We start from the raw sequence: 21560 nt of genomic DNA, 5'->3' as shown, positions 1-21560 counted from the left end.
GAACGGCCCATGTTCTGAATTCTATACATTTCAAAAGTGCTAAACAAATTGTATTGACTACGTACGTCCTAGCTCGCTCATTAATGTCTTAATCGAAATTACAGATTGCCTCTTATCCACTTGTCGTCCCCGTATGCCATAGTTTGTACATCTCAATTGTCAGTAGAAACCCCATTTGTTTAAGCAAGTCAGCCATGTTTTTTAAAAAGGCAGTAAATGAGGCTGAATTAACTTTTGCTGCCAGACAAGGCTCCGCTGATAGCCAGGTGTAGTGGTGGTAAGGATTCATGCCATGGTGCTGAAAAGACAGCTCTGCTGTTGGGACAGCTTTATGTAGGCCCTAACAGATTGTGGGCACCGTTATAGTGCAATTAATGTATTGTTTAGTGTTGTGGCATACATCTAAACAAAAACGAGTATGCCCCACCAAGATTTACATGCTAAAATCGCCACTGCTCAGGCCTTGAAAAATAAATAATTGAACTGATGGAAAGTAAGTGGATTTCGGTGAAGAAATGCCGTGGTCAAGGCTACGATGGCGCCAGTGCAGAGTGGAGCAGACTCAGGTGTTCAAAAGCCTATAGGAAGCTCTGGGACAGGTTCATCGTAGATGCAAACAGATTGGCAGATGCGATCCCCCCTTTACTAGTGAAGCCCTCCCTTCACTAGTAAAGGTCTTTAAATCACCACATAGAAAAGGACTCAGGAAAATAGATGAGACAGACTACTCTTTTGAATTCATTAGATTTATTTGATATGGTTAATAACATTAATACGTATTATATTTATTGGCGGCTCCCCTCTTAGGATCTTCTTAAGTGCTGCTTGGTGTGTGTGCGCGCCACCTTGTGATTGAGGCTGCTGAGCTTTGCTGCCTGAGTGGTGATCTTCATCAAGTCTGTGGCCTGCAACCAATCAAGAGACCTGGAGAGTGAGGGGGCAGAAGGTACTTGACAGGTTAGAAACTGAGATAATTCCCTCCACTTTTGATATTTACCCATATATACAGTGCTATGAAAAAGTATTTGCCCCCTTTCTAATTCTCTCTACTTTTGCATATTTGTGATACTGAATGTTTTCAGATCGTCAACCAAAACCTAATATTAGATAAAGGGAACATAAGTGAACAAATAACACAACAATTACATATTTATTTCATAAACACCCAATTCTCCTGTGTGAAAAAGTAATTGCCCCCTTACTCAATAACTAGTTGTGCCACCTTTAGCTGCAATGACTCCAACCAAATGCTTCCTGTAGTTGTTGATCAGTCTCTCACGTCACTGTGGAGGAAATTTGGCCCACTCTTCCATGCAGAACTGCTTTAACTCAGTGACGTGTGGGTTTTCAAGCATGAACTGCTCGTTTCAAGTCCTGCCACAACATCTCAATTGGGATTAGGTCTGGACTTTGACTAGGCCATTCCAAAACTTCAAATGTGTTGCTTTTTAGCAATTTTCATGTAGACTTGATTGTGTGTTTTGGATCATTGTCTTGCTGCGCTTCAGCTTCAGCTCACAGACGGATGGTCTGACATTCTCCTGTAGAATTCTCTGATACAGAGCAGAATTCATGGTTCCTTCTATTAAGGAAAGTCGTTGCTTGACCATCACCATGCTTGACCTTTGGTATGACGTTCTTACTGTGGAATGCAGTGTTGGGTTTTCGCCAGGCATAATGGGACCCATCTCGTCCAAAGAGTTGACGCAAGTTTGCCAAAAAGCACCTGGATGATCATCAAGACTCTTGGGAGAACGTTCTATGGACAGATGATTCAAAAGTATAACTTTTTGGACAACATGGTTCCAGTAATGCCTGGCGAAAACCAAACTCTGCATTCCACAGTAAGAACATCATACCAAAGGTCAAGCATGGTGGTGGTGTGATAGTTTGGGGATGCTACATGAAAATTGCTAAAAAGCAACACATTTGAAGTTTTGGAATGGCCTAGTCAAAGTCCAGACCTAATCCCAATTGAGATGTTGTGGCAGGACTTGAAACGAGCGGTTCATGCTTGAAAACCCACACGTCACTGAGTTAAAGAAGTTCTGCATGGAAGAGTGGGCCAAAATTCCTCCACAGCGATGTGAGAGACTGATCAACAACTACAGGAAGCATTTGGTTGGAGTCATTGCAGCTAAAGGTGGCACAACCAGTTATTGAATGTAAGGGGGCAATTACATTTTCACACAGGGGAATTGGGTGTTGCATAACTTTGTTTATGAAATAAATATGTATTTGTTGTGTTATTTGTTCACTTATGTTCCCTTTATCTAATATTAGGTTTTGGTTGAAGATCTGATAACATTCAGTATCACAAATATGCAAAAGTAGAGAAAATGAATAAGGGGGCAAATACTTTTTCATAGCACTGTGTATATATATACACACACATTACACTTATTATCTTCCCTCGTAATAAAAAAAAAGATAGTTACTTTACTCTAAAGTTGTGAGATACAGAGCAAGATATACAGAGAGAGAGATACAGGGTGGCAGGTAGCCTAGCAGATAAGAGTGTTGGGCCAGTAACCGAAAGGTCCTTGGTTTAAATCCCTGAACCGATTAGGTGAAAAAAATGAAAATTAAGTGTTATTGGTCCTAAGTGTTGAGAAGAGAGGGGTAGAGGAGGAGGGAGACAACCATTTAAAGACAGGATAAGGTAGGATGAAGAAGTACTCACCTTGGTCAGTGAGCAGAGGCAGCAGGTCTGTGGAGTAGCTGAACTCTAGGAAGGCAGTGTGAGGGCCACCTTCACAGGCTGAAGGGTCATGGAGAGGTCCTGGACAAACTCAGCTGTCAGGCTCTCCTCCACCAGGGTCATGTTGGCAGTGACCTCATCAGGGAGGAACAAACATACTGACATCATCCTGCATCTGAACAATCTGCATGTAGAGAGTGAGGGAAAGAGAAAGAGGCAGGGAGAAAATAGAAGGGGAGAGATCAGATCAATTGGAAAATAAGTTGATGAACAATAAGAATAACTTTTTATACCAGGCTGTGTACTTACTGTGCAGCCCAGTTCTGAGTTGACACCCAATTTCACTGGTTAATGGTCCATCATGGCAATGTGGGTGAGCGCCTCCCCATCTGGCTGAAAGTCCTCCATCCCTCTCTTTGAACTGAGTTATCCATCTACACACACAAGCAAATAAGAGCTGATAGTCTAAAGGTGACAACTACAGGAGATGAAATAAGGACTTGAACCCCAGCCCTCTAGTCCCTTTGAAGTAGGCAACACCCAGAGCAACCAAGCCAGCACTTCTTCACAGACTTTGTCAGGATGGCGGTTTTCGATCTTTCCGCAAGGTGGAGCCAACTCTCCATGTTTTGTAAATGGTCATGTGCTTTCAAATTGGTCCTGATATTCTTCCACTAACGAAAACAGTCACTGCTCAAATGAGTCTCCTTTTCCAAAACCGCATCAGATATACTTGAATACACAAGCCATGTCCGTGTAATTTTTTCCCAGTTTTTCATAGTTGTCACTAAATCGGCGAGGGACTGGGTAACACTGATCTGTTATGGCCCTTTTTGACAGACTCTGGCCACAATTCTGCATCATCACTTAAACACACTCATGTTCTGTAGTAGGTACATGTACTGGTCTCTTTGTGACTCTGGAAGAGCAAGCATCATGAAGTGCTTTGAGAGGCTAGTTAAGGATCATATCACCTCTACCTGACACCCTAGACCCACTTCAATTTGCTTACCGCCCCAATAGATCCAGAGACGATGCAATCGCACTGCCCTATCCCATCTGGACAAGAGGAATACCTATGTAAGAATGCTGTTCATTGACTATAGCGCAGCATTCAACACCATAGTACCCGCCAAGCTCATCATTATGCTTGTGGCCCTGAACCCCGCCTTGTGCAACTGGGTCCTGGACTTCCTGACGGGCCGCCCCCCCAGGTGGTGAAGGTAGGAAACACCTCCACGGCGCTGCCGATCCTCAACACAGGGGCCCCACAAGGGTTCCGTGCACAGCCCCATCCTGTACTCCCTGTTTAACCATGACTGCGTGGCCATGCACGCCTCCAACTCAATCATCAAGTTTGCAGACGACAACAGTAGTAGGCCTGATTACCAACAATTATGAAACCCTGGGAGTTAGGTGCCATGAAAATAACCTCTCACTCAACAAAACAGCTGATCATGGACTTCAGGAAACAGCAGAGGGAGCATGCCCCTATTCACATCGACGGGACCATAGTGGAGAAGGTGGAAAGCTTCAAGTTCCTCTGTGTACACGTCACTGACGATCTCAAATGGTCCACCCACACAGATAGTGTGGAGAAGAAGGCGCAACAGAGCCTCTTCAACCAGGAGGCTGAAGAAATTTGGCTTGGCACCTAAAACCCTCAAACTTTTGCAGATGCACAGTTGAGAGCATCCTGTCGGGCTGTATCACCGCCTGGGACGGCAACTGCACCGCTCGCAACCGCAGGGCTCTCCAGATGGTGGTGCGGTCTGCCCAACGCATCACTGGGGGCAAACTACCAGCCCTCCAAGACACTTACAGCACCTGATGTCGCAGGAAGGCCAAAAAGATCAAGGACAACAACCACCTGAGCCACTGCCTGTTCACCCCGCTATCATCCAGAAGGCGAGATCAGTACAGGTGCATCAAAGCTGGGACCGAAAAACAGCTTCTATCTCAAGGCCATCATACTGTTAAATAGCCTTCACTAGCACATTAGAGGCTGCTGCCTATATACATAGATTAGTCACTTTAATAATGTTTACATATCTTGCATTACTCATCTCATGTATATACTGTATTTTAAAACTATTCTACTGTCTCTTATTCTATGCCGCTCAGATATTGCTCGTCCATATTATATTTTATTTATATATTCTTAATTCCATTGCTTTACTTAGATTTGGGTGTATTGGGTATATGTTGTGAAATTGTTGGATATTACTGCACTGTTGGAGCTAGAAACACAAGCATTTCGCTACACCCGCAATAACACAATAATACACGTGTATGTGACCAATAACATTTGATGTCTCACGTGAGCATTGCTCCGCACTTCTGCGCGCCTGAACCACTCATCCACCGCAGGAGCTTCAGTCTGGCCACGGAGCCAGGGCCGGCTGATAACCTAGGACACACTGGAAGGGAGTAAGCCCGGTGGAGGAGTGACATAATGAATTCAGTGGCTCCTCAGGAACCTCCCCAGCTCCTGGTTCATCCTCTCCACCTGCCCGTTGGACTGAAGCCGGTACCCTGAAGTGAGGCTGACCGTGACCCCCAGTTTCTCCATGAAAGCCTCCCATACCCGTGGCGTGAATTGGGGGACACGGTCGGAGACGATGTCCTCTGGAAGGCCATAGTGCCGGAAGACATTTACATTTTCGTAATTTACCTTATGATCGCCAGTGGGAACATTCATTGTTTTTTTGGGGGGGGTAAGGGGGGGGTAGAAGGATTACTTTATCCTATCCTGCTGGAACTGCCTCAGTGACCTGGAGAGCAGTAGGGAGACCAGAGAGAGGGATAAGACAGGTTTTAGAGAATCTATCCACAACCACCAAAATGGTGGTGAAACCGTCAGAGGGGACATCAGTGACAAAAATCAATGGATAGATGAGACCAGGGACGTTGAGGCACGGGAAGGTGTTTCCCTGCAGGTGCGTGCCGGGGGACTTAGTTTGGGCACACACAGACAGGAGTTGACGTGGCGAACAACGTCCTGCGCCAAAGTGGGCCACCAATACTTTTCGGAGAGAGATTGAATAGTACGGGTGATCCCAGGATGTCCAGCGATGACAGCTGTGTGTGCCCAGGTCAACAGCCGCTCCCTCATACCCGTGGGAACGTAGATGCGCTCAGGAGGACAGGTATTAGGTGAGGGTTCCCTGGCGAATGTCCACATTTACGTCCCAGACCACAGGGGATACGACTCGAGTGCAGGTCCTCCGGCATTCGGGTGACCAGTCCGTGATTATCATCCTCAACCATGAGATGGTGGGGTTATGGCGTTGGAGCCATGGGAGGCCGATGATGATATTGTGCGCTGGTGCACTAATGATGAAGGGAATGTTCTCCTGATGAATGGACTCCACGGTGAGGGTGAGTGGTGTGTTGATGTGTGTGATGGTTCCGGATCCTAGAGGCCGATTAGCCAAGGCTTGAACCGGAAACAGAGACGAGAGCGGGTATGAGGTGATGTTCAGAGAGGAGGCAAGGGTCTAGTCAGTAAAGTTCCCTGCGGCACCGGAATCCACTAGCGCTGTAGAAACGGTACATGAGGGACAGCCAGCTAGTGTGAGCGACACTAAAAAGGGTTTGACAGAAAATTATATAGAGGTGATACTCACACCTGCCCCAGGAGGTTTAGGATCACGTGACCGTCCCTCTGCTCTCGTGGATCCCGAGTCTGGACGTACCGGACACTGCTGAAGCCCCCCTTTACCACAATAGAGAGAGCCCCAGCGGTCTCCGTCTGTTGCGAAGAGGCGTGTGATCCCTACCTCCATAGGTTCAGGCTCTGATACAGAGTGTTCACTGAGGGAGGGAGAGAAGTGATGTGGGTACAGACACTCCCAAAGAATATTGTGGTGGGACGTAGTAGGTGTCCCTGTTCGTCGATCATCTGGGAGATGTCCTGATTTCCGGCTGCTTCCATTTGTTGAGGCAGTATTCCGTAACGAAGGTGCTGGGAGTCGGGAAGCAAGTGCAGTTGGTAAGTTTAATACAACAGAGAACATGGAACAATACAACAAAGGAGTGGCGTCTTGACATGAAACACAGAAACAATACTGCCTGGGGAATGAACCTACGGGAGTGCCAGATAAAGGGGAGGTAATAAGTGAGGTAACGGAGTCCAGGTGTGCCTCATGATGAAGTGCAGGTGCGTGTAATGATTGAAGCCAGGTGTGCGTAATGATGGTTGCCAGGACCGGTGGTTAGTAAACGGGCAACGTCGAACGCAGGAGGGGAGGAGCGGGAGTAAACGTGACACCAGCTATGTAACCTTTAACATTGATTTATCCTGCAATAGATGTCGTTCAATTGTTAACATACATTTTTGTCTTCTTCTAATGCCTCAAGGGGAAAGTAATCTAAAAGTAACTGAATGTAATCAGATTACATTACTGAGTTTGGGTAATCCAAAAGTTACGTTACTGATTACAATTTTGGACAGGTAACTAGTAACGGACTACATTAAGAAAGTAACCTACCCAATCCTGGACAGGTGTGTGCCTTTCCAAATCATGTCCAATCAATTGAATTTACCACAGGTGGACTCCAATCAAGTTGTAGAAACATCTCAAGGATGATCAATGGAAACAGAATGCACCTGAGCATTTTTATAAATTAGCAAACATTTCTAAAAACCTGTTTTAACTTTGTCATTATGGGGTATTGTGTGTAGATTGAGGCAGATGTTTTTTGGGGGGGATCAGTGATGGAGTGCTGCATCAGATGATCTGGCTTCCACAATCACCCGACCTCAACCCAATTGAGATGGTTTGGGATGAGTTGGACCACAGAGTGAAGGAAATGCAGCCAACAAGTGCTCAGCAGCCAACAAGTGCTCAGCACTCTGTGAAGCATTTATTTGGGGTGCAATCTGAGGTGCAGTTAATTGCCTATTTCTGAGGCTGGTAACTCTAATATCCTCTGCAGCAGAGGTAACTCTGGGTCTTCCTTTCCTGTGGCGGTCCTCATGAGAGCCAGTTTCATCATAGCGCTTGATGGTTTTTGCAACTGCACGAAGAAACTTGCAAAGTTCTTGACATTTTCCGGATTGACTGACCTTCATGTTTTAAAGTAATGATGGACTGTCGTTTCTCTTTGCTTATTTAAGCTGTTCTTGCCATAATATGGACTTGGTCTTTTACCAAATAGGGCTTTCTTCTGTATACCCCCCCTACCTTCTCACAACACAACTGATTGGCTCAAATGCATTAAGAAGGAAATAAATTCCATAAATTAACTTTTAAGAAGGCACACCTGTTAATTGAAATGCATTCCTCATGAAGCTGGTTGAGAGAATGCCAAGAGTGTGCAAAGCTGTCATCAAGGCAAAGGGTGGCTATTTGAAGAATCTCAAATATAAAATATATTTTGATTTGTTTAACATGTTTTTGGTTACTACATGATTCCATATGTGTTATTTCATAGTTTCGATGTCTTCACTATTATTCTACAATGTAGAAAATAGTAAAAATAAAGAAAAACCCATTGAATGAGTAGGTGTGTCTAAACTTTTGACTGGTACTGTATATGTCGGGAAATACATTTTTGATCTATTATGAATTATTATTTGATTGTATGTATTCATTAACTTTTTTTGAGGTCATTTTTTTTATCAACAGTGTGACCTCATTAACCTGGGCACAGTGCTCATGGCATGCAGGTTCCGGTAGGCTATACAGGACAGTTATAGTTTTTGTTAATAAACATTTATCCATCAGCTAAAGCAAAGCTATATGCTACATGCCCTGGCACCACACAAAGCCTATCATCGATTTGAGAGGCAGCTGCACAGACATGTCACAATTTCAGCACCATGGACACCAATCAGTGGTCTAAACTTGGTGAGTGGCTGTCTGGCTGACATATTCGATTTTGTTTTATTTTAGGGAGGGTGACTAGAAGAGGCCTCTGAACCTCATTAAAGCTAGAATCCTTAATTGAAACAATAACAAAGTGGGCAACCTGCCTCTGTTTTGGTAAAACTCTGAGGGATGGGCTTGGAGAAATGTAACCACTCAAATTCATAGACAGTGCTATGGATGCAAGGACTGACCATCCATGATATCAAAAGTATAGTTTTAACCATGTTTTGAGGCTGTTTGTTTACGTTTACATTGTTTACTAACATTGGAGTAAAACAAGCTTATATTTTGGGTTCTGATGGGGTACTCATGAGGTGATCGGATTGAATCCCAGCCCTAGTCTATCCTTGTCCTATTACACTCTTAGAAAAAAGGCTGTAAAAGGTATCTATTGCTTGCTTCATATATGCCACCCCTAAAGGTTCTAGGCTATTCAAGAAAAGGGTTAATTGGGGTTCTATATAGAACCTTTAAGCGTGCCATAATATATGATAATATATAACCAAAAAGGGTTCTAAGAGTGTAGGGTTCTCCAGCCCAGGCTGGAGTGGTCCTCTGAGCGGCTAAGCTGTATATTTTCCCTTGGTGACAGGGGGAGGCGTAGTGGCAGTTGTCCCTCTTACTGCCTCCCCTCCTACCAAACTGACACATGCCTGACAGTGGAGTGGCAGCAGCTGGGATCACAGACCCTTTCAAACCAAACGAGCCTCAGATGAAGACCTACTAAAATAAATGCTTTATGTACTGTATTTTGTACAACACAATACATTAGATCGAGCTCATGGAAGTACTGTGATTTACACTGAATTTCAATGGAAAAGATTGCTGTGCAGCTTTTCATTTTCATTGAACACAGCATTATAAGGTTGGATATGAGGTTCTTGGATAGCTTATTATGTCATATGTTCAGGATACACAGCTGAATGTTTGAGACATGGTCGTCATGCCAACACTGAGTTAACCCTGGGCTCCTGTGGTCTCTGTCAACAAATTATTTGTCTTGGGTGTTGCTGTGAGCAGATGACCTGGCCACTACGTCTTGAAATGTCTCAAGTATATGAGAAGTAGAAAGTCACATTCTCAATGTATTTGACCTACTGGAACTTTTTTTAACAACCCTAATTTTAGGTATAGCCTAAGTGACAATACCAACAATGAATAACCTACTAGGCTAGCTGTTATCAGCTGTTTCAGAGAATATGTCGGGTGCTGGCCATATGGTGATTGAAAAGAGGACAGGCTATGGCTGCACAATGATGTAGGCTAATAATAATAATGAAATCTTTATTTGGTCTCGTCACAAAATTAACGTTTCAAAATGTTAACTTAGCATGCAATTAGCAAATAGCACCATGTAAATAGTTGTGTTAAACGCAGCCTATGCAATGCCTGAATCAATGCGGCATCTGTTATTGTTTGGATAACCTACGGCTATTCCACAGTAGGTATGCACCGGGTTCTAGAGCTCTAAACTGAGCAAAACCCAAAGACCCAAGCAGCAACGATTACAGAGCACAATGGCATTACAGACCAACCCATTGTTAACACGGCTGTGCAATTGCAATTCCAAGCTCAAAGAAACATTACAATGTTTGTAATCAACCTGCAGTAGTATGACAGAACAATCATTTAAACTACCTTCTTTCCTTCGTGTTGTCATTCATATATGGCTATAAAGTTGCGGTCCTCGATAAGGGCTTTCCAACCGCGATCCTGTTTGCAGTTGTAGTTTGCTATGCCACGAGGGTGTCTTACAAATCACTGGCTCTCCATATACGGCCCTGGCGCCGTGGCTTGGAATCAGCACCACAGTCCCATACATGGAGAGCCCTGCTCACTTCGAAACCGGGGAGCCCTGTAGCCTGCCTGAAAAGTTCCCCCGTCACACCGAAGAACCTAATATGGATGACGGCTGGGAAAATGTCCAATGGAATACGTAGACATTCTCAATGGTGGGTAAGGGAAATAGGCCGCACGCGGTGAGTATATAAGGTTGGAAGTGCCACTATAGCTCGATCCAACAGCAGTTGCTTTCCGCGTTCTGAGCTTCATCTGAGACAGACACCACCAAAGGTAAGGAACATGGAATCAACCCAAACCTCAAAGACTGGATCTAATATTCATGGACTGATCTCAAAGGATATACCCTTATTTTTTATTTTACATTGCGGGGCCAATTAATATTACAAAATATACATATAGTGATGTCACAGGCTCTTCACCTGAAGGAATTGCGCATTCCAATTACGCATGGAATCATTGTATAGGCTACAGAAACAATTTTAAAATGGGGAAGGGTAGAACAAAGATAAAATACAAATTTTCCTTTCTGTCAGATTACTTGGTAAACCCTTGGCCTTGTTTGTAGACTTTATTGAAACAAACAACTGGCCAAATAGCCTAGGCTTGGTTACCTAATGATTTAACAGCCCATTGACATTGTGTTATTGAAATAAATTGGAGTGGTTTCATGGAGTTGAGAAACAATGCATCATAATTGGAGAGATCATTTCACTCATACAACAAATGAGTGTATAACGTGTATACGATGAGAACATTTCCAGTAGGCTATTCAGCAGGCGACAATATCAATGCGTAATTCTAACCAAATGTAGACACAACTCAAATGACTTGTGCCTAAACTCAATTCAACATAACACGTTTCTGAGCAAATGTAATGATTTTCTCACTCAACAAGGCCTGTGTCTTAAGCTGTCATCTGTGGCTTGTACAATATATAATTTGTTAGACAACGTTTAGGTGCGCATCGTGCGTTATGTTGTCCTGATGTGTTGCTCAGCTCCGGCGTGTGTGCATGCGCCCTGCAGAAATATGACAGTTATTTTTGTATGTGAATTATTAAGAACCCAAGATGTGTGACGACGACGAGACTACCGCTCTTGTGTGCGACAACGGCTCTGGCCTTGTGAAGGCTGGCTTCGCCGGTGATGACGCCCCCAGGGCTGTCTTCCCCTCCATCGTTGGTCGCCCTCGTCACCAGGTATGATCGGCTCTCCGAAGACGCCTGCAACAGGCCCATATTACGCAATTTGCCCCGTAAATTCTTTATTATCCATTATCTATCTATGCGTTCCCACGTAATGTTTTGACTGCAATTAGGCTATGCCACCATATAGGCCAAAGAGTCTCGTCTTTCTTCCAGGGTGTCATGGTCGGTATGGGTCAGAAGGACTCCTACGTAGGAGATGAAGCTCAGAGCAAGAGAGGAATCCTCACTCTTAAGTACCCCATCGAGCACGGTATCATCACTAACTGGGACGATATGGAGAAGATCTGGCACCACACCTTCTACAACGAGCTGCGTGTGGCCCCCGAGGAGCACCCCACCCTGCTCACTGAGGCCCCCCTGAACCCCAAGGCTAACCGTGAAAAGATGACCCAGATCATGTTTGAGACCTTCAATGTCCCCGCCATGTATGTTGCCATCCAGGCTGTGCTGTCCCTGTACGCCTCCGGTCGTACCACTGGTAAGGAATGTAGCGTGTGGCCTACAATGTGTCTATACAATGAGTTCAGTCAACTGAATATTGACGTTTTCGTTTGTGTTAAAGGTATCGTGCTGGACTCCGGTGATGGTGTGACCCACAACGTGCCCATCTATGAAGGTTATGCTCTTCCCCACGCCATCATGCGTCTGGATCTGGCTGGTCGCGATCTGACTGACTACCTCATGAAGATCCTCACTGAGCGTGGCTACTCTTTCGTCACAACTGGTGAGATTTCGTTTGCATTGTTTTACGCACCAGCAGAATGACATGCTTAATCTGTAAAAAGCGCTAAAACGCTCAAGATGTACGTAATTGCAATGATTTGATCCATGTTCTGAGCAAAAATACTTGTTCATTACAGCCGAGCGTGAGATCGTGCGTGACATCAAGGAGAAGCTGTGCTATGTGGCTCTGGACTTCGAGAACGAGATGGCCACCGCCGCCTCCTCCTCCTCCCTGGAGAAGAGCTATGAGCTTCCCGATGGTCAGGTCATCACCATCGGTAACGAGCGTTTCCGTTGCCCAGAGACCCTCTTCCAGCCTTCCTTCATTGGTATGTAATCATCATATAACGAGTAAGGCTAATTTATATGCCTATTATGTTGGTCAAAATAGAGACGTGCTGTTTCTAATACGGTATAATCTGAACAGGTATGGAGTCTGCCGGTATTCACGAGACCGCCTACAACAGCATCATGAAGTGCGACATTGACATCCGTAAGGACCTGTATGCCAACAATGTCCTGTCCGGTGGTACCACAATGTACCCTGGTATTGCTGACCGTATGCAAAAGGAGATCACCGCCCTGGCTCCCAGCACCATGAAAATCAAGGTAATTATATGACAACCCAATAACAATATTCTTATTTATACCTTCCAGTTTTTGTAAAAAAAAAAAAAAAAAAAAGAAACATTTAGATCTCAACAATTAAATAAAATATGTCATGGTTTTTACTCATAGTCAACTTCTTTCTCTATAGATCATTGCCCCACCTGAGCGTAAATACTCCGTCTGGATCGGTGGCTCCATCCTGGCTTCCCTGTCCACTTTCCAGGCCATGTGGATCAGCAAGCAGGAATACGATGAGGCAGGCCCCAGCATTGTCCACCGCAAGTGCTTCTAAATGTATCATCTCCTGCGTCTGTTTGCTCTGGATCCCCAAGAGGAACAACACAATGTTCTCACTGGACTGTTTTTGTAACAATTTTATTTTGTAACCGTGTGTTATCTGGAAAGAAAATCTGCAAATGTGAACCAGCATCAATAAGAACGAGACATTACATGTTATTATTCAACATGTGAATGTAAATGTACATAAATACTAAGTTATTAAAGTCCATTATTTTGTATTTTCATATGTCTGTTTTATAATCATCAAGCCGCAATATGTAGGCCTATGTAGTAAAGCACATAACATGATCATCACGCAATAAACCAATAGACCTAGTCCAATACTCGTGGACACTCGAATGCATGGTATGTTTAGGATTTCCATGCTGAATATGGTATGGCACTGTAGGATAATGTTAGAGATAATAGATAATGTTAGAGATAATGGGCTATAATAAATGCAAAGGAATTATCGATCAAAGTAGTCAAACATTGTCATCAAATTACACAAATGCAGGATTATAATAGGCTACTGCTATAGTGCAACCTGATTTGCTTCGAGTCTACTACAAGAGATTTGACCCTTGATTTGGCTTGGCGAGAGTGAAAGGTGACTGACTGTCAGGCATGACTTCGCTGGAATGTGCCATGCTTGCTCCTTCACGTCTACTTTAAACATCACAACAACACAGATTTGACTTTTGATACCAATCTCATATTCCAAGGACAGACTGTGGAAGCCTTGTTTAGAATGTATTGCATGGGCAAATAATTGACCACCACCTTAGTGCAAATCTCTCTCACACATTTCAACATCTCCAAAGCGCCTTCCCCATCCCTCTTGAAAAGATGGGTAGAACTACCCCCGATTTTGACCAAACATTCCCCTAGCTAGTCTAGCACACTGAGTCTAGGGTAATAGCAGCTGTTCACCAGGACCTTGTTAGAGCAGGGCTGGAGCATTCTTCTGACATCAATTTTAACAAACAGATTCCTGTATTCTAGCCATCTACACTGAGTGTACAAAACATTAGGAACACCTGCTCTTTCCATGACATAGACTGACCAGGTGAATCTAGGTGAAAGCTATAATCCCTTATTGATGTCATCTGTTAAATCCACTTCAATCAGTGTAGATGAAGGGGAGGAGACAGGTTAAAGAAGGATTTTTAAGCCTTGAGTTGAGATATGGGTTGTGTATGTGTGCCATTCAGAGTGTTAATGGCAAGACAGAATATTTAAGTGCCTCTGAACGGGGTATGGTAGTAGGTGCCAGGCTCACCGGTTTGAGTGCGTCAAGAACTGCAATGCTGATGGGTCCACCACCTAAAGGACATCCAGCCAACTTGACACAACTGTGGGAAGCATTGGAGTCAACATGGGCCAAGCATTGGAGTGAACATGGGCCAGCATCCCTGTGGAACGCTTTCGACACCTTGTAGCTTCCATGTTCTGAGGGCAAAAGGGGGTGCAACTCAATATTAGGAAGGAGTTCCTAATGTTTTGTACACAAAGTGTATTTAAAAGATGATCTAATCGGATTCATTTTGTACTATGTTTCATTTGGTCGGTGTATTCTCACCCTATTATCATCTATTCGAACACCTGTTGGAAGAAAATTGACTTTTAAATGCATCTCAACTACGGGCGGGCCTAAAACGTAGCCTGACTATGATTACTGCACACGAAACACCATCTGTTGTGTTTTGCTTCCGTAAAATCCGAGCCAGTAAATCTATATGCTGTAAATATAAGACTTTATAATTTTCAAACCTACGATTTGCAATACATTTTCAGACACACATTCTCTAGTTCTGTGCAGAATAAAATCGGATATAGGCTACACTGTGCATAATCTGGTTCTCTTGCACATTTTGCATTCGTTGCAGTAGACATTAGGTTACATAGTCGTTTGATTTTCTTACATAGTGTATTCTGACAATAGAATCTGGAGATTGATATGCTATCACTTAAATAGCAGGCCTATGCGCAGCTTAATCTTACAATAATATATAATATGTCATAACAGTTTAATAATCAACTAATAATCAATCGACACTACAAATCCAAGTATAACTTATCAAATAATGAAAGACAAGCATTGTAATTTAGAATTCCGTAAAGTGAGTGTGGAAAAAGTGAAACAAATATTGTTGTCTATCAACAATGACAAGCCACCGGGGTCTGACAACTTGAATGAAAAATTACTGAGGATAATAGCGGACGATTTTGCCACTCCTATTTGCCATATCTTCAATCTAAACCTACTAGAAAGTGTGTGCCCTCAGGCCTGGAGGGAAGCAAAAGTTATTCCACTACCCAGGAATAGTAAAGCCCCCTTCACTGGCTCAAATAGCCGACCAATCAGCCTGTTACCACCCCTTAGTAAACTTTAGGAAAAAACGGTGTTTGACCAGATACAATGCTATTTTAATGTAAACACGTTGACAACAGATCTTCAGCACGCTTATAGGGAAGGACATTGAACAAGCACAGCACTTACACAAATGACTGATGATTGGCTGAGAGAAATTGATGATAAAAAGATTGTGGGAGCTGTTTTGTTAGACTTCAGTGCTGCTTTCAACATTATCATCATAGTCTGTTGATGGAAAAACGTATGTGTTATGGCTTTACACCCCCTGCTATAATGTGGATAAATAGTTACCTGTCTAACAGAACACAGAGGATCTTCTTTAATGGAAGCCTCTCCAACATAATCCAGGTAGAATCAGGAATTCCCCAGGGCAACTGTCTAGCCCCCTTACTTTTTTTAATCTTTACTAATGTCATGCCACTGGCTTTGAGTAAAGCCAGTGTGTCTATATATGCGGATAACTCAACACTATACACGTCAGCTACTACAGCGAGTGAAATCACTGCAACACTGAGCTGCAGTTAGTTTCAGAATGGGTGGCAAGGAATAAGTTAGTCCTAAATATTTCTAAAACAAAAGCATTGTATTTGGGACAAATAATTCACTAAACCCTAAACCTCAACTAAAGCAAGTTAAGGTGACTAAACTGCTTGGAGTAACCCTGGATTGTAAACTGTCAGGGTCAAAACATGTTGATACAACAGTAGCTAAAATGGGGAGAAGTCTGTCCATAATAAAGCGCTGCTCTGCCTTTTTAACAACACTGTCAACAAGGCAGGTCCTACAGGCCCTAGCTTTGTCGCACCTGGACTACTGTTCATATGTGTGGTCAGGTGCCACAAAGAGAGACCTCGGAAAATTAAAATAGCCTCAGAACAGGGCAGCACGGCTGGCCCTTAAATGTACACGGAGAGCTAACATTAATAGTATGCATGTAAATCTCTCATGGCTCAAAGTGGAGGAGAGATTGACTTCGTCACTACTTGTTTTTGTAAGAAGTGTTGACATGCTGAATGCACTGGTGTCTGTTTAAACTACTAGCACACAGCTCGGACACCCATGCATACCCCTACAACATTATAATATGCCATTTAGCAGACGCTTTTATCCAAAGCGACTTACAGTCATGCGTGCATACATTTTTTTTTTGTGTACGGGTGGTCCCGGGGATCGAACCCACTACCTTGGCGTTACAAGCGCCGTGCTCTACCAGCTGAGCTACAGAGGAATAACTAAAGCAATTCAATTACAACGAGCGTTATTACTAATTGGCTATAGCTTCAAATAAGGATGAATGACAAAACCACAATTTTCTCCTACACTGAAAATATTACGGCATAGAAGAGTTGTTTGAAGAACGCCCTCTGTATGACGACGCATTAACCCGTGTGTCACCTATGCGACACACCCTCACAGCTGTTCAGCTATTAGTGTCTTTTCACTAGAGTTTGTACTACAGCCCCTATGTTTTGGTTTAAATGCCTGGCGCGGGATGAGTATAGGCTACTAAAGTATGGTATTGCTCGCTACTATGTAACAGTTTTACAATGTAACAGAGCAGAAATTGATTCAATCACATTTTCTTTTTGAAAAAGGTCTAACAAACTGAAATTAAGAATGTTTACAAAGAGGATGCGAACGGAGCATATGAAAAGATTCAAGGACACGAAATGGGAAACCTACGCCAAGTGTTATGAGGAGATGGTAAAGTTAAGACTGACGAGAAGGCTTTTGGAACAAACACATAATCCGTGGTTTTGGAACTGTGACAGTGACTCGGAATCCAGCAGGTCCACTTCTCAAAATAATAAAGTTGAGCCATTGGTACTAAAAGAAGTATCACAACTAGAACGTGAGAGAAAGATTCCACCTAAAGAACCATTGGAACAGAAGATCCCCATTTCAGAAGAACTGCACGAAGTTGCACCTCCAGAGACCTCTCCACCCATTGGGAAAGCAATTTTAAGGTAAATGTTTCATGTTTACAGTTTATTATCAATCAGTAAGAATATAAATATTAAAATGTTTGTTTCATTATGCATTTCTACTCACTAATTTTCTTACATTGTCTTACACAATTTCACCAATTTATTTTAGATGTTTAAAACAATGTTTATGCAGATAGTAATTATCTGTTAGCTAAATCTTGTATGACATCATTTCTCAAGAGTACTGAGACTCACAGCCGGCCCGCTCATTAGGCAGGATTAGGCGGCCGCCTATGGCGGCAGATTGAGGAGGGAGGCATTTTCTCAGCTAAACTGACCAAGAGGCACCTCCAACAACAACACATTAAACCTCACATAATTCTGCCCAAAAACAATGACAATTTCTTTCAACTAGTGGCATATGGGCTTTTTAGGTGAGCGCTGATGCCGCCCTTCAATAAGCAGTGCCCACTTTGTCAAATGCAGGGGGTGCAAAATATTTTTATTGTCTGTTCCCAGCATGCCCCTCCAGGGTGCTGTTGGAGAGACACATCTCTGCAGCACTCCACCAACATTCCATCAAAAAAAAAATCTTACAAAAATCCTGTAGCAGATATAGATGGTAGAAATACTATGTGGCCTTTTCTGTAGCCTACAGGCTAGAGATAATGACAATGTAATGAGACAAACCATTTTTACATCATGCAGGTTTCTCAGATCAAATAGCCTAACCTAAAAGGCGCACAAGCAAATAAAAAATGAGCTGTCATGTTAACAAACAACTTATCCTAAAAACAGGACAGGTCAAAGTAAAATGGACAATATGGAATGGACAATCACAACTGTTGTCCAGGAGTTTCACCCCATTGTCATGATCAGTGGTTTCAAGTTTGTATCCCTCCATTTTTGACAAGCTGATCATAGCGAAAAATAAAATAATTCTGTATTTCTGGCTGTGTAAAGTAAACACATTGCAAACAGGCTAACAATAACTCCTGATATAGTTGGGTAGCTGATATTCAGAGTTTAAATAGCCAAATTGATTAGTCACAGGAATCAGGACTAATAAAGCCAATACAATAGCCTGTTTTACAAAAGGTGGCCCTACCACATGGATGGCCATTCATAAAATTCCATTGTGGGCCGACATTGCAGGCTACACCCCAGTAAGCATGAGCCAATGTCTTTTGGAAGTCTTTTTCTGGTCCTGTACGGACTTGTTTTACAAACGGTAGGCTTACCACATAGAAGGGCATTCATAAAATTCCATTTCAGGCACCTCAGTAAGCACGGACCAACGCTGACGCCTTTAGGGCGTCTTTTTTTGGTGCAGTTCTGGACCAGCATTGATTTGGCCCAAACATAGACATCTATAAATGACTTATTTTCAACTTTCATTCAGAACCAAAAATGAGACTGATTTCAACATCTGTAAAATACATATTTTCAACATCTGTAAAATACTTATTTTGAAAATCAGGAAAATAAGTATTTTCAACTTTCAATCAGAACCGAAAATGAACCTGATTTCAATGTCCGGAAAATAAGTATTTTTCAACATCCGGAAAATTTGCCTTTTCAATGTCCTGGAAAAGATGTATTTTAAACATACGGAAAATACCTTTTCACCTTTCATTCAGAACCTAAATTGAACCAGACTTGTTTTCAGTCATTTTGCTTACTGGGACTATTCTAGGTTTGCAGGGGCAGCATTATTTGGTCGAGCCTATGGCGGCAGAACGGCAAGGACCGGCCCTGAGACTTATATTTTGCTGTACACTGTCCCTGGTCCAATAAAGTTAATAAAACAAATATTTATACTATAAAAAGGTTATTACATGATATAAATATTTTGTATCACTCCCACTGTCTCTTGGAACAAGCTCCCCCACGACGCCAGGACAGCGGAGTCACTGACCACCTTCCGGAGACACTTGAAACCCTACCTCTTTAAGGAATACCTGGAATAGTATAAAGTAATCTTTCTACCCCCCCCCCCTCCCCTCCCCCACCCCCCCATTTAGCGTCTGCTAAATTATGTAAATGTAAATGTCTTGACGGTTTCTACAACACTTGCACATATAAAAAGCATAAGGTATACTAATAAAATGATAGAACTCATAAGTGTTCCTCATCCCTTCCTAGATGTACAGGGTGCTGTGGACGGAGGCTGTGGAGAGACAGAGGAAGAGAAGCTGGGAAAAGGATTAACTGCTTCTGAGCCAGGGAAGAAGCCAGAGGCTCAAAATACAGCCAAACAGTCCAGAAAGCCCCCAAGGGCGAGGAGCCAGCTACAGAAGACCAAAGAAACCGACAAGGAAAACAGGCACCCATTTGCCATGTATGGAGGGGGTGATAGGCTAGCTGAGATGGCTAGCAAGAAGACCCACAATGTGGGTCCATCAATCAATCAATCAATCAATCACATTTATTTATAAAGCCCTTTTTACATCAGCAGATGTCACAAAGTGCTTATACAGAAACCAAGCCTAAAACCCCAACAGAAAGCAATGCAGATGTAGAAGCACGGTGGCTGGGAAAAACTCCCTAGAAAGGCAGGAACCTAGGAAGAAACCTAGAGAGGAACCAGGCTCTGAGCGGTGGCTAGTCCTCTTCTGGTTGTGCCGGGTGGAGATTTCAAGAGTACATGGCCATTAAGGCCAGATCGTTCTTCAAGATGTTGAAACGTTTATAGATGACCAGCAGGGTCAAATAATAATCACAGTGGTTGTAGAGGGTGCAACAGGTCAGCACCTAGGAGTAAATGTCAGTTGGCTTTTCATAGCCGAAACATTCAGAGGTCGAGACAGCAGGTGTGGGGGAGAGAGAGAGAGAGAGAGAGAGAGAGAGAGATCTCCAGTGGTGTGTATTCATGGGTGCCAAGGGAAGCCAGGCTTCCCCAAAACTTGACCAATAAAAAAATAATGTATCTTTTGTCTCTCTGTGTTTCATAATGTTCCTTCAATTTGCAAGAGGCTGAATGTATCTCACAGGAGAAAGCAAACGAGCGAGCGAAACAGCGCCCCTCTGTCTCTCTACGTGTAGGCCATGTATCTGATACTGTCCCAACGAGTATGACATTGTTGCCGCCCGTAGCATTGAAGGCAAGGGAAGCCAGTGACCATCTGGCCTCCCTTGATAAAAAAAGTATACAAATTAGCCAATCAGTGTTGAGCTAAACTGAGCGAGCTCAACTGTGAATGGTCCTGGCGCACCAAACAAAAGTGCCAAGGGAAGCCAGCTTGAATTTGGCGTCACTCCTATCAAATCCCATTGAGAGCATACATCATTGACCGGAAAACATTGTGTTGTTGTAGTCCTCTGCCAGCTAGCTAAAATTGTCCCTTTCCTAAATTAGCCATGGATGGAGATAGGGATTTGGACTTGTGGTTTTACTTAATTCTCCGTACTGGCCAAAGATTATAACGGCGATTCTGATCCAACCATTAATTCATACATTGTTGTGCCCCTGGCCTGAGAGGATGGAAGTTCAATATGTAGCTAGATGTAGAAGGCTAATGTTAACTAGTTAATGTTGCCCATGTATGGAAGTTAGGCTAGCGAACAAGCATTTTAACCAGGTAGCCTAAGACAACAAAAAATAAAAGCGTGTACTGTATGACAGAGTGATAGACTGTTTCGTCAACATGAAACTGTACACACGCACTGTTACATGTGTACAGTTGGGGCAAGTGACTCTGAACTTACAATGGCTAGCCCTAAGTCGTTATATATTTTTCTTGTGCTTTATGCTATTTGCCTCATGACTCCTGCGTGCTTTGTTGACTATGGACTTGCTTGTTTACCCAACCGTGGGACAGACTGTTTGTTCCCACACTCGGAACTCTGATTGGTTACACAGACTCTTGGCCTCCCATCCTATTCTAACCACCTCTCGCCGGCTTTGTATTCATGTTACCTGATGAAATTGATGTACAATATGATATTTTTGCAATCTAATGCACATTCAAATGTCATAAATCAACACTGCAGAGCTCTCCCTGTCCTCTGCCGTGCCCTGATTGTATTACTGCTGATGATATCTGGAAATGTGCAT

At 43.2% G+C, this 21560-nt stretch overlaps 2 protein-coding genes across 2 annotated transcripts; both read left to right on the top strand.

Annotated features, from left to right (window-relative positions):
* The first annotated feature begins 11447 nt into the window (after positions 1 to 11447).
* Positions 11448 to 13436, top strand: acta1b (actin alpha 1, skeletal muscle b). The gene is made up of 6 exons (XM_084141880.1): positions 11448 to 11578; positions 11741 to 12065; positions 12150 to 12311; positions 12448 to 12639; positions 12738 to 12919; positions 13068 to 13436. Exons 1-6 carry the CDS (start codon positions 11450 to 11452, stop codon positions 13209 to 13211), a joined length of 1134 nt encoding a protein of 377 aa, XP_083998006.1. The 5' UTR covers positions 11448 to 11449; the 3' UTR covers positions 13212 to 13436.
* Positions 13437 to 14752: 1316 nt separating this feature from the next.
* ccsapb (centriole, cilia and spindle-associated protein b) lies at positions 14753 to 20153 on the top strand (the record flags this gene model as incomplete). The annotated part of the gene is given in 4 exon segments (XM_084142007.1): positions 14753 to 14818; positions 14822 to 14942; positions 17170 to 17526; positions 19649 to 20153. Coding segments are annotated over 4 exon segments (837 nt in total). The 3' UTR covers positions 19942 to 20153.
* Positions 20154 to 21560: the final 1407 nt, after the last annotated feature.

Source organism: Coregonus lavaretus (assembly GCF_964263955.1).
Source record: "Coregonus lavaretus genome assembly, chromosome: 25".
Taxonomy (NCBI): domain Eukaryota; kingdom Metazoa; phylum Chordata; class Actinopteri; order Salmoniformes; family Salmonidae; genus Coregonus; species Coregonus lavaretus.
This window is presented reverse-complemented; position numbering and strand designations above follow the sequence as displayed.